The sequence below is a fragment of the Alosa sapidissima genome, chromosome 14, assembly GCF_018492685.1.
Source record: "Alosa sapidissima isolate fAloSap1 chromosome 14, fAloSap1.pri, whole genome shotgun sequence".
In the NCBI taxonomy this organism is placed as follows: Eukaryota; Metazoa; Chordata; class Actinopteri; order Clupeiformes; family Clupeidae; genus Alosa; species Alosa sapidissima.
In genome coordinates, this window is record NC_055970.1 from 12548053 (window position 1) to 12560266 (window position 12214).

General features: G+C 43.3%; 1 protein-coding gene and 1 long non-coding RNA gene across 5 annotated transcripts in view; both read left to right on the plus strand.

The window, feature by feature from the left end:
* Positions 1-3165, plus strand: part of LOC121682471 — a 3608-nt gene extending 443 nt beyond the window's left edge. The window contains exons 1-2 of the long non-coding RNA XR_006022573.1: positions 1-1428; positions 1468-3165. The exon at positions 1-1428 is cut by the window's left edge and continues 443 nt beyond it. This is a non-coding gene — a long non-coding RNA (uncharacterized LOC121682471). The remainder of the gene's footprint in view (positions 1429-1467) is intronic.
* Positions 3166-3966: 801 nt separating this feature from the next.
* The window catches only part of fes (FES proto-oncogene, tyrosine kinase), a 42811-nt gene continuing 34563 nt past the window's right edge, over positions 3967-12214 (plus strand). For 3 of the 4 annotated variants that reach the window (XR_006022347.1, XM_042061882.1, XM_042061883.1), the window contains exons 1-6: positions 3967-4373; positions 5508-5776; positions 6264-6437; positions 8267-8363; positions 10215-10398; positions 11352-11489. Coding sequence is in view for 2 of the 4 variants with exons in the window: in XM_042061882.1 (XP_041917816.1) it covers positions 4310-4373; positions 5508-5776; positions 6264-6437; positions 8267-8363; positions 10215-10398; positions 11352-11489 (926 nt within the window). In the remaining 2 variants the exon portion in view is untranslated. The remainder of the gene's footprint in view (positions 4374-5507; positions 5777-6263; positions 6438-8266; positions 8364-10214; positions 10399-11351; positions 11490-12214) is intronic. The other variant, XR_006022348.1, reaches the window with a different exon arrangement.

Genomic DNA, 12214 nt, shown 5'->3' on the forward strand with positions numbered 1-12214 from the left:
CCCATATATACAAACACTTACATGTGACTGCTTGAAAGAGACGGCCATCAAAGTCAATCCACATGGCTTAAAAATGGATTTGTGTGATTTCTGTGGGGCTGAATGAACTGCAGTGATCTCTCTTATTCTCACGCAGATACACACACACAGACACACAGACACAGATAGACACATACGTTCAAAGTTTGCGTTCATAGTGATCCCTGGTTTCAGTGCCAGTCGACCAGAACACATCCCATCCCTGAGCAGTGCAGGCGATAAGTCCTCATTAACCAGACGCGTCTCCTCACGTCTTTCGTGACAGCAGGGGCTTGGCCTAGAAAAGAGTTCACATCAAAGCAAACTCGAACTTAAAACACCTTTTTTTGGTTGTTTGTTTTTTATTTGTCTGTTTTGATTTCACTGCTGGCACTACTATAGGGGCCTAAAGTAGTTTGTCCCTCTTGTTTTAGCAAACTTAAGCAAACACGGCTCTGTGTGACGTGTAGAAGGCCCAGAGTTCCTCATGGAGACTCATACTTTGCTGGCTCATAATTTTCCCTTGTGCTGACCAATGCAAGATAATCACCCACAACATTAAAGTTGCACACACTACAAGTTTCTTAGTGACCAGACCTTTGTGTCCAGGTTGTACTGTAAGCCTGGTTTCTAACACAACATGACCTTGTCCAGGACTAAATTAGTAGTGTAGTTAGTTCAATAGTACAAATGATCCACTTTTTTCCATTTAGGGTAGGTCCTTTAGCATTATATTGTGTCCATATTCTATATGTCAATATATAGACACCAGTCCTCCAGATCAAGCCTTCTCACCTCTCCTCAAATCCAGATTCAGCACACTTTTAGTCCTGAAATGCCTTTTCTGATTGAAGAAGAAGATCATGAAGAATACTTGATTGACTTGCTTATCTCAAGCTACAAGCCTTTGTAGAAATGAGCTCCTCCCCCTCGGTATCATGAAAAGCCAGCTCAAAATAGTCTTTCATGCCATCATATCTTGTCATATCCTTGACACAAGAATCACATTGCATTAAACATGCACGTATTGCTGTTCGAAGAGAGGCAGCAGTAAGAAGCTGTTAAGTTTGTGCCTGCGTCCCTGTGCGAAAGGGTATTTAGAGATGCATCATATCCTTCCAGTGTTCTCTAAGAACCTAAGACTGCATTAGCAGGTGGACTGACTATTTGCTAAGTGCATCTCCAGTTTACCAACTAAACCTTCTTTTTTTTTTTTTTTCTCCGATTTCTTCTGATGCTGCCATCCCAGACACCAGGAAGACATCATCAAAATTCAGGATTGCACATTCATAAGATTTTGTCATCCAGGGATTTCTGGGAGGTTCTTGGCTGCAGCAGCTCTTGTGTTTCCCTCTGTGCTGATCTAGAGAGGCCTGTGGTCATATCTGCAACATGTGCTGATCTAGAGAGGTCTGTGGTCATTTCTGCAGTGTGTGCTGATCTAGACAGGCCTGTGGTCATATCGGCAGCATGTGGTGATCTAGAGAGGCCTGTGGTCATATCTGCAGTGTGTGCTGATCTAGAGAGGCCTGTGGTCATATCTGCAGCGTGTGCTGATCTAGAGAGGCCTGTGGTCATTTCTGTAGCGTGTGCCTGTAAGTTCTGATGCCTGCCTCACAACCCCATGCTTCATCGTTCCTTTGCCTAATTTGATGAAATAAAGGAGGGTTTAAAATGATCTATCATACGAAAAAGGTGAAGGGGGCGGAATCGATTTTACACCCAAGCCTTCCTCAGCGATGGAAATTGCCGTATTTTATAATTAATTGTAATAGATAAATGTATGACTTACTGTAAGTGGAAAGTGGTAGAGGGGTGCTTGAGTGTAAGAGGGCCTTTCTTATTGAAACATTTTTAATGGACTATCAATTTATTCATCCTTTCAGTGCCAAGCTTCTCTCTGTCTCCCCCACCCCTCTCTTGCCCTCTCTTTCTCTCTCTCCTACTCTCTCTCTCTCTTTCTATCCGGGAAAAGTTTTATGGGAATTAAATTTATTGCTGTAATATATTGTTTCTGTGTGGGTGCAGGACAGCTGGGAAGTATGCCCTGAGCTCTGCAGCTGGTGAAGTCGTGTGGGGTCTTAAGATTAGAGCTGCCCGTAACCAGCTTCAGGTGTTGCCCAAGAGGCCCCGGTCGCCTCGTCCATCTCTCTGATGCTTCAGGGCGGCCCACAACCTAAACTCCATCTCTTTTTTTTTTCTCCTCACAAATTTAGAGAGCAGTTTAGATCGGTGGCTATGATAGGAAAGCAATCCGTGCCCATGTTAATCCACTGCTCAAGGTGGTTTCCCCTAAAGTGGTCTATTTTTTGTATTCTCAAAGGAAGAAAAAGAATCCTCTAATGGTGTCGTTCTGTATAGTCCTCATTGATAGATGATTACGCCCCCTACTGTTCAGTCTTTGCAGTACAGTGTGAACGTGTGTGTGAGAGAGAGGTGTGAGAATTCAGTTGGGGTATATGGTGTTGAGGGCATTACCAAAGACTCTGATAGTGTAAGTGTGTGTTCAAGTGAGATGGCTCAAGCGTCCAGACTAAGAGCAGAGTTGTTGGTAGGTTCTCTGCTGCTCTCGAGCGTCCAGACTAAGAGCAGAGGTGTTGGTAGGTTCTCTGCTGCTCTGAACAGAGCCTCTGGTGTGGTGCAGCCATGTGCTCATGAAATTCCGTTTCCTTTCCCTGTTATGCCACCACCACAAAACAAAAACAAAAAACAGAGGGCTCCTATTTCAGCCTGTAGGAGCAGAAGAGTGAATGTGTTTGATTTTTAAGTACAGCCTCTTGTATGTATAACACACACACACATTCAAGACACAACATACACGGATCAAGGGCTGAATGTCTCTGTATGCACTACAGAACCCACACACACACTGATTTCTATTAGACCTCGCTCCATGTTTCAGACTGAGGTCACTAGCCTTTGGCTGCGTGGAGACATCTTAGTAACAGAGACCCATGAGTTATGATGGATTGACTACCTGTGATGGGACAACTATTCTGAAAATGGCCTATTTTTGTACTATATATATATGGTGCAGTGTCATTTACATGTAATTTAAAAAAAATTGCCTTTTTTTCCTTTTTATTTAATTGATGTCAATATGCGGATTATAGATTCTACGAAAAATAAAGATCTATGCAAACTTTAGTATTCTGATGTCATTTCTTTTCAATGATAATCTGGTAATTGAAAGAGATTATTTATATATAACTGCAGAAAACAGGGTAATCCAAGAGATTATTTCTATTAAACTGAAGAAAACAGGGTAATCCAACGATTTCTCCTCTCCCTTAGGAATCTAACTTTACAGATTTGAACTTTACAGTAATTTCCACTTTTTAAATGACCATCCTTAATAACCTGCATAGACTGTTTAATTATTAATTCATCACTCTCACTCCGGAACACTTATGAAATAATATGCATCAACAATTCTTGGTCACTATTTTTTTATTATTATTATTAGATGATCAGATAAAAATGATCTGTAGCTTACTTGCACACTATTTATTTTATTTATTTATTTGTATGCCAATTAATCGTGCTGGAAAAAGGCCCATACGCAATAATAATTATGGGCTTTCAGGTAAATATAAAGATGGATTATGGGCTGTTATTGTCCCTTTTCAGGGATGGGCAATATTTATGATACATGTATTTAAAATAATAGATTAAATAGATATGGAAGGTTTGCAAAGTCATTTCATGATCCCTTTTAAAAATGTCAAAATACAAAAAAATATAGTATTTTATTTTGATACATGGCGTTGCTACTGTGTGTTGTAGTTCATTTTGATACACTTAAAAATTAGGGTATTTGATATTTTATTTTAAAATACACTTTGATGTATTTTTGCCCATCCCTGTCCCTTATTTGCATAACAGTAGCCTGAATGACCTCGGCTGTGCAGCAACAATGACGCGGCGAATTGTATGAGCGCTAGTGTAGGCTATCAGACCCAGAGCGGCTCTGATCAGACCACCAGACCATCAACAACAATGCCCTATATAGTCTGGAGCAATAACCTCCACAGCCTTCGCACACGGGCTTCTGCTAGCCGCTAGTGACCGTGTTCATATTTTAGACTACCTGTCGGACGAAGGCGAATTCACACACTCCCCTTCTAAGTTAGCATCGTTCTTCCTGGTTTCGGTATAGGGGAGCACCCTGTCTACTCCTGCGTCCTCTCGACGGTGATGCGCTGTCAGTGCTTTCGTTCCTTGCATGTGTAGTGTAGCGTACAGTATAGGGTAGTTTCCGTTAGAGTGCCTGTCTTCGTTTCATCTGTAAATGTTATGTCTGGTAGCGGACCACAGACGTTTTGAGAGCGGGTTTGCAGTACAAGATTGTCAAGGTGAGAGAGCTGCAAGTGTCAACCAGTCAGCTGTGAAATGACAACTAGCCTATAACGGGACTATTGTATTTCTAAAGTATGTATTAAGGAATCGTTTGATCAGAATAATAGGAAAAAGAGTTCTTGCGGGAAAAGTTAAGAAATGTAAGCCCTTTGAGAACAAGCTTTTGCTTGTCTGTAGTCTAATAAAGGCTAGGTTAGTAGCCTCCACTGTCGTTGCTGAATTCATAATAGGCTGCTGGCGGGTCGCAAAGGTCGAGGTCACGAGGCTATACGGTTGCTTGACATAAAAACGATAGTATTTGCCATCCCTAAAATGTCTTCAACCAGATAGTCGAACAATGCAGTAGACTAAATACATGGCGTTAACAGACTCTGTTATGCTTTGCCCTGCTAGGTAAGCCTTCTGTGCTTATGTAGCCTATTGCTTACACACCATGAAATGGTCAATCATTCTTGGGTGTGTCGCCAACAACAGCCGAACCATTATTCAAGGAGTTACCCAGGAGAATAATCTGCCTATTTATTTGTGTTTTATGCTTCTAGCAGAAATACCAAAATGCCCTGATAAATGATTTGGTAACGTGAGATTAATTTATTTTTTATAACATGCACCCCTGCAAAATTGCCCCAATGTGGAGGCTAGTAGGTGGTGGTTGGGTGTGAAGTAGCCTGCTAAATTTGATAGTGCCACATTTGGTCAGCAGTTTTGTTAAAAAAAAGGAACTGCTCGTTAGAATTTCACATCCTTTCATTTACAGGCATAAATTAGGAAGTGAAAAGCACGTTTTGTATTGACTTACTTATCAGTAAATGAGTTTTGTTTGCTTCTCCATACAGGGATACCAATGTTTGAAATGAATAACATTTAGATGTGCACAATTAGAAGAATCGAAAGGAAATGTAAACATCTCTGAAATAAAAGCAAGACATGCAAAATGTGTCTGCTTGTGTTCAGAGATGTGTGTGTGTGTTTGTGTGTGTGTTGGAATGGATGCTGTTCGGTTGTTCTATGGATGGCATGTGTGTTTCTCAGATTGAGATAGAGAGAGAGAGATGTATGTTTAGTGATGGATCTGTGTGTGTGTGTGTGTTAGCCTGTTCTCATTCTTGTCTGTGCTCATGACTGCTTAGCAGGATCAGCAGGTCTGCATCCCGGCACAGGGCCTCTGGTCAGGATGGGCTTCGGAGAGGAGCTATGGTGCCCACAGGCCCACGCCTCCCTCATGCGGCTGCAGGACTCCGAGCTGCGCCTCATGGAGCTCGTCAAGAAGTGGATGACCCAGAGGGCCAAGAGTGACCGCGAGTTCTCCACCCAGCTGCACCAGATGTCCGTCATGGTGGAGAAGCTGGAGGGCACTCAGCCTGGCGGAGGCCTGGACTACATCAGTCACCTGAATAAGGTACAGTCCAGCCAGGCTATCCGTGACATGGGGAAGTATGTGTATGTGCAGGTTAACAGCCTGTGTTGAATGATGAAATACAGTAGAAGGCCGATAGTTCTTCCTTTGAGCGTCTGCAGTTTGTCTGCTATGTTGGAGAAGTGAATGGCAGTGATGAATTCTATCCATCATAGTTTCAGTTTTATTTGCAATACCTGAAATAACCCTACTATAATACTGACAAGTTGTCATGCTTAATGTAAAGTATATTGTGTAACTAGTCAGGCACCTAACACTCCCATGTTAACTGTGAGATCACTATTTCAAATTATTTATCATCAAATGAAAAATACAGAGTTTACTTTCCTTTCTCTTTGATTTTGACGCTAACAATGAAAAACCACAGATGATTACCAGCCAACCACATATAAATCAGTGAGACAGGCACCCAAGAGTCTAGTAGACTCACGTTAACGTCAGATGTGCCCTCTCCTCTCCTCCCCCTCAGTCGTGGAACGTGTTGGTGAGCCAGACAGAGAGCTTGAGTCGTATCATGAAGAAGCGCTCGGAGGATCTGTCGGTGGGACCCCTGAGCAAGCTCACTTTGCTGATCCGGGACAAACAGCAGCTACGCAAGTCCTACAGTGAGCAGTGGGTGCAGCTGAACCAGGACCTGTGCAAGGTGAGCTCCACGGATGCACACCGAGAAACAACCAAGAGCTCTCTTCTAAGCTGGATGCGGATGCAGCGATAGGCATGGCTGCAGAGGTGTGTTGTGGGTAAACCTCACTCAGTGGCACCTTGAGATAGCCGGTAGCTCCCATGGTGGATATGGGCGCCGTGCACTCCCATATCCAAAGGTGTCCAGTTGAAGTCTGGTGTGGGGCTGTGCTGTCCTGCTGGATAGGTTGCACAGAAGTGACCCTAAACTGCTAATTGTGTTGCTACTTATTTCCCTCCCTGCTACTCCTTGGTGCTTGCTGTGGACAGAGCAGGGGTTTGAGTCTCCAGAGGGTCTCAGTCCTCCTTATGAAAGTAGTGGCAATTTAGCTGTAATTTGGCAGTGTCACTATATAGATATACTTTCAACTAATAGCCAAGCATCCTCTCGTACCATAGAAGTCACAAACATTTTTGTAAAGGGATTTGAACCTGTGGTTGGACCTGTAAATGTTTTCCTTCTTTGGTGACATCTTAGTGTCTGTTTCATCTTTGTATGGAACTCCCTTTGGGTTAAGGAAGTGCTTGCCTTGTTGACAAGGCAACCATGTTAAATGTTCTAGCCACGACTTAAAAGTACTTCCTCATTCGATGCCCAACCCTCTGCACTTACATTGCAGTATGGGTTTCTTCTAGAAATGTTTTGATTTTGGTTTTGGTTTTCTTCTATAAAGAAGGTTTTCTTTCTACATGGGTCTGTTTCTGGGAGGACTATCAGTGGAATTTACCAGCTGTGTCACAGGGTGTTTGTTAAGTGTCATGTGAATCAACATCATAAGCCAAGCGTCTTTCATCATAATGTACTACACATCTCCCATGCCCTGTTTCACTGGCACAGAACGTTGACACAAGCTCCTGAGCAAAGAACTGTTATTACAGTGCAGGTATTTGGGCTGAAGCAGTCAGTATGTGAAACAGAATGTGTTTAAACTCTGCCTGAGCTATTTAAATCTGCAAGCAAGTGATCTCATTGCTTGGAAGTGCAAGAACATTCTGGGAGGCTTTAAGCCAAACAACAAGCCAGCAGGTGAGCCAAACAACAGAATCCAATCTGAGAGTGCTCATGTGTGAGTAGTAAGTGTTCTCCTTGTGTATCTAACACCATTCAGTGAAGGACAACCCCCCCCCCCCCCCCCCCAACCAAGCTCACACAGTGTGTGTGCGTGAGTGTTTGAGTGGGTGGGTGGGTGAGAGAGAGAGAGAGAGAGAGAGTTTCATTCTATTTCTCTTGCATAAATCATTGGCTTGCTCTAAGTACACAGTTACTAGAGTGTTTGTTCTGGTGATAATGGTGAATACACGTTAGTTGTTCTGTTTGTGCTCTTAGTGGCAATACTGGCCGCATCCAGTGGTTGTTTGGAGGGGTAGAGAGCATCATGTGGGCGGCTTTATGACTGTGTTGTTTTTTCATATCTGTATCAAAGACAGTAATTGCCTGTGTGCATCACCTACAGTACTGCACGTTTGTGAGTGTGTGTGTGTATTTTATAAATATCTGTATTTGTGCTGTGGAAGAGAGTATGCAGACTGCTGGATGGGAAAACCGGATGGACGGACTTTGAACAGTTTGTTATCAGCTTGGTGCTAGTGCTCTGTAGCACTGTAGATGTGCTAGATACTGTATATACTCTTTCTTTTACACAAATGTCCTGTCCAGCTGGCTCTCACAATATTTCAGTACTGTGGTACTTTACAAAAGTCAAATAAGCAAACATTTGAAAATTTTGAGGGGTAGAGGGCATCAGTGTGTGTCTGTATCTGTGTCTCACTTCTGTTTGTCTCTGATAACAGGTGACTCAGACCGAGCCCGAGAAGTTAAGAGGCAGCTATAAGCAATTGGTCAGGGAAGCTGCTCAGGCCAAGAAAAAGTACCTGGAGGCCAGCAAAGGTATGCCATCTGGCATCTGTGTGTGTGTGTGTGTGTGTGTGTGTGTGTGTGTGTGTGTGTGTGCGCATTCATGTGTGTGTGTGTGCGTGCCCACGTGTGTGTGTGTGTGTGTGCAGGCGTGTGTGCGCGTGTGTGTGTGTGTGCGTGTGTGCGTGCGTGCGTGCGTGCGTGCGTGCGTGCGTGCGTGCGTGCGTTTGCGTGCCCACGTGTGTGTGTGTGTGAGGGAGAGGGAGTAAGAAAAGTGATAGGCCAACAGGTACTCCTTCTGTTTGCCAGCACCTGCCAGGGAAATAACACTGTTGAACTCACTGACCTTCACTGAAGTTAAACAAACTGTAAAAGCATTGAAATAGATTTACTAAATAACATAACATCTCCATTGTGTTTGAGCTTTCTCTCTTGTGCTGCCAGATCTGTTCTCTGTTGTTGAGCCATTCAAACACAGTGTTTTTCCTGAATTTCACAGAGTTGTGCCAACTCATTTAGAGTGACTCTACATCAACACTTCTCAGTGTAACATAAGTTCAGTGTTGAGACCTTAGGGTTAAAGCAAAGACTTAAGACCATAACAACACAATGACTATAAAGTCAACTGTAACTGTGACCATAACAACACAATGACTATAAAGTCAACTGCAACTGTGACCATAACAACACAATGACTATAAAGTCAACTGCAACTGTGACCATAACAACACAATGACTATAAAGTCAACTGTAACTGTGACCATAACAGTGTCCACACTGGCCAGTGATCAGGAAATCCTAATTTTCTTCATGTTCATTAATGTGATGCCTAAATTCCATGGATTCTGATTGGCTGTCAGTGTTTCTGTCTTTCATAATAACTGTCTGAAAATGAACCCCAACAATATCATTCTTCATCATGTCATTGTCATGTCATTGATGTTATCGTGTGTGGTGTGGACCTTGTCATTTTGATTAGCTAGAGTGATATTTAAAACAACTTTTTACCCCGTTATTGGTATAGTTCTAGTTCCGTCAGGTTGGCTTTGTCAATGAAATAGTTTTGATTCACTATTGCATAATATTACATTTGGCAGTCTGCTCTGTTCTGGCCCCCTGCCTTTCCTTGTGCAAACATGGGAAGCTCATGGCAGGGAGAGCAGCAGAGATAAACCCCCATAGAGTACAGAACAGAGCAGACATCAATCACAAGACATTGATAAGTCAGAAGTATGAGGAGGAGATCTTGCAGAGGAACTGGCAGGCAGTATGTAGGATAAGGCAGAGCAGCAGAAAGGCTTCTACAGTAAAAACGCGAGGCACTGAAAGTTAAAAATATTTCAACTTTTGAGGTGACATTGTTTTCAGCAATGGGTCGTTGTTTAGCTGCCTGCCTTAGCTAAGTCAGGGAGCTAGCAATTTAGCTAAATATCACATATAGCAACAACATGTACACAATCAATTTCTACCTGGCATGGTTTGAGAAGTCAGCTGGGCAACTCAGAGAAGCTGGCTGAGACTCGGCGGCCTGCCTGAACTAACGCTCCACTATGCTCCATGTCTTGATATGAAGGCCTGAACTAACGCTATGCTCCATGTCGTGATATGAAGGCCTGAACTAACGCTATGCTCCATGTCGTGATATGAAGGCCTGAACTACTTTCACTAGGAAGTTTGGTACGTTCACTAGGAAGTTTGGTACATTCACTAGGAAGTTTGGTACGTTATGATGTTTGGGTGATGATCACTGAACGCTGTGCTCTTATTTCCTGTTTACTCTTTCTTGCACTGTCCATATCTTCCTCTTCCATGGCATCCCTCACTCTCTGTCTTTCTTGCACTGTCCATATCTTCCTCTTCCATGGCATCCCTCACTCTGAGTAGAGCGTGATCGTGACCGGGCGCGGGAACGCTACGTGAAGGCCACGCTGAAGCTGCACGAGCTGCACAACGACTACGTGTTGGCCGTGCGGGCGGCTCAGGTCCACCACCAGCAGCACTACAGCCAGAGCCAGCCAACACTCCTCTCGGCCCTGCAGACACTGCAGGAGGAGATGGTCCTAGTGCTGTGAGTGTGTGTGTGTGTGTGTGTGTGTATTTGTGTGTGTGTATTTGTGTGTGTGTATTTGTGTGTGTGTGTGTGTGTGTGTGTGTGTGTATTTGTGTGTGTGTGTGTGTGTGTGTGTGTGTGTGTGTGTGTGTGTGTGTGTGTGTATTTGTGTGTGTGTGTGTGTGTGTGTGTGTGTGTGTGTGTGTGTGTGTGTGTGTGTGTGTGTGTGTGTTTAGGGTTAGGGTCAGGAGGGGTGTGTGTGTGCATGTACAGTATGTGGGGATGATGCATCAGGATGGTACAGCAGTTCACACATTATTATTATTATCAATGGGGTCAAACCATAGACTGTATATACTGTATAGTTCTATATATACAGTCTAAGGTTTGACCCCATTGATACACACACACACACACACACACACACACTGACTTACAGAGATTGAGAGAAAATGGATCATTTCCTGGTTATAAAAAGAACACTGCATCTGTGTCTATGTAGAGGAAGTTGTTTCCTGATTTATTTGCCTGCATATTCTGTGGTTCCCTCTAATAGCTCCCAAGGTTGTCACCTAATCGCTGCTTAAGTCATCAGTCTGTTCTGGTGATAAAAGAAATATGAGCCTAGCCTACGCTCCCTGGGTGTCTGTTTAATGTTGGACAAGGCCTCTCTACTTGACCTGTGAATGGACTGCACCAACACAGTATTTCCTTTCTCAGTGTTTAGTGCTACATATGTAGTGTAATCAAAAACTCTTTTTATAAGGAAGAACCCAGAACAAGTCACATAGAGCGTTCTCTGATATGTGTCCCAGTGCTCAAGGTTTTGAACACAGTATTTGTAGAAAACACAAGTAATAAAAAGCTGCCTGTATAAGCTAACATTGAATGTAACACACTGTAAATGTGAGATGACTGTCTCACTGTTTACTGTCTCACTGTCTCACTATCCATGGCTTTTCCCATTCCAGGAAGGAGATTCTGCAGGAGTACTTTGACCTGACAACCCTGCTCCATGAGGAAGTGGTGTTGGTTCACACGGAGATGACGAGCGCCCTGAACGCCATCAGCCCCGAGAGGGAGTACGACAGCTTCATCCAGCAGAACAGGTAGTGCTACGCCCAACGCTTCGCTCCAAAACGACGACTCAACGTGTCACAACAACATCACAGCAAGCGTGTTTCCATGGACATACAGTACACACTAATAAAAGCATTCTTCCTTTCCTTTTTTTGCATTTAATCGTTAAACTTGTTACTTAACAGAGGGTGCTTTCTCATCCTTAGCCGTATGTATAGGGGTGTAGTGTGTTTGATTTGTTTTTCAACTGGACTGGAACAGCATGGTGGAAAAAATCGAGGTGGTGAATGATATACAATATTGCCCCACCTGCTTAGCTTGATAGGATTCACTAGAAATGCATGAGGCTTTCCAAAGTGCTTCAGGCTCAGGCAGAGAGAGAGAGCACTGTGTCGATCAAAGCACAGAGAGTTGCTGCTGGCGCCAGCACTGACTATCAATCTTACTGTAGATCTGTCGAGATCAGTCCAGACCTTACCACCGATGGTGTACATGAGAATGACGGCTGACTACACAGTCCTTTACTGTTGAGAACAAGAATGTTTGCCAGGTTTTTTTCCATCATCCAAAAATAAATATTTTATTTTATGAATAGTTTAATGCCAAGGTGTATGTCTTGTTCTTTTGAGATATGACTGTGTTGCAAACAAAGGCTTAGTAAACTCAGTTCCCTGTTCCAAGGTCATACGGAGCTGTGTCATATTTTAGCAACACTGTGACAAAGAGTAGACCTCATCATCATGATTTAACATAT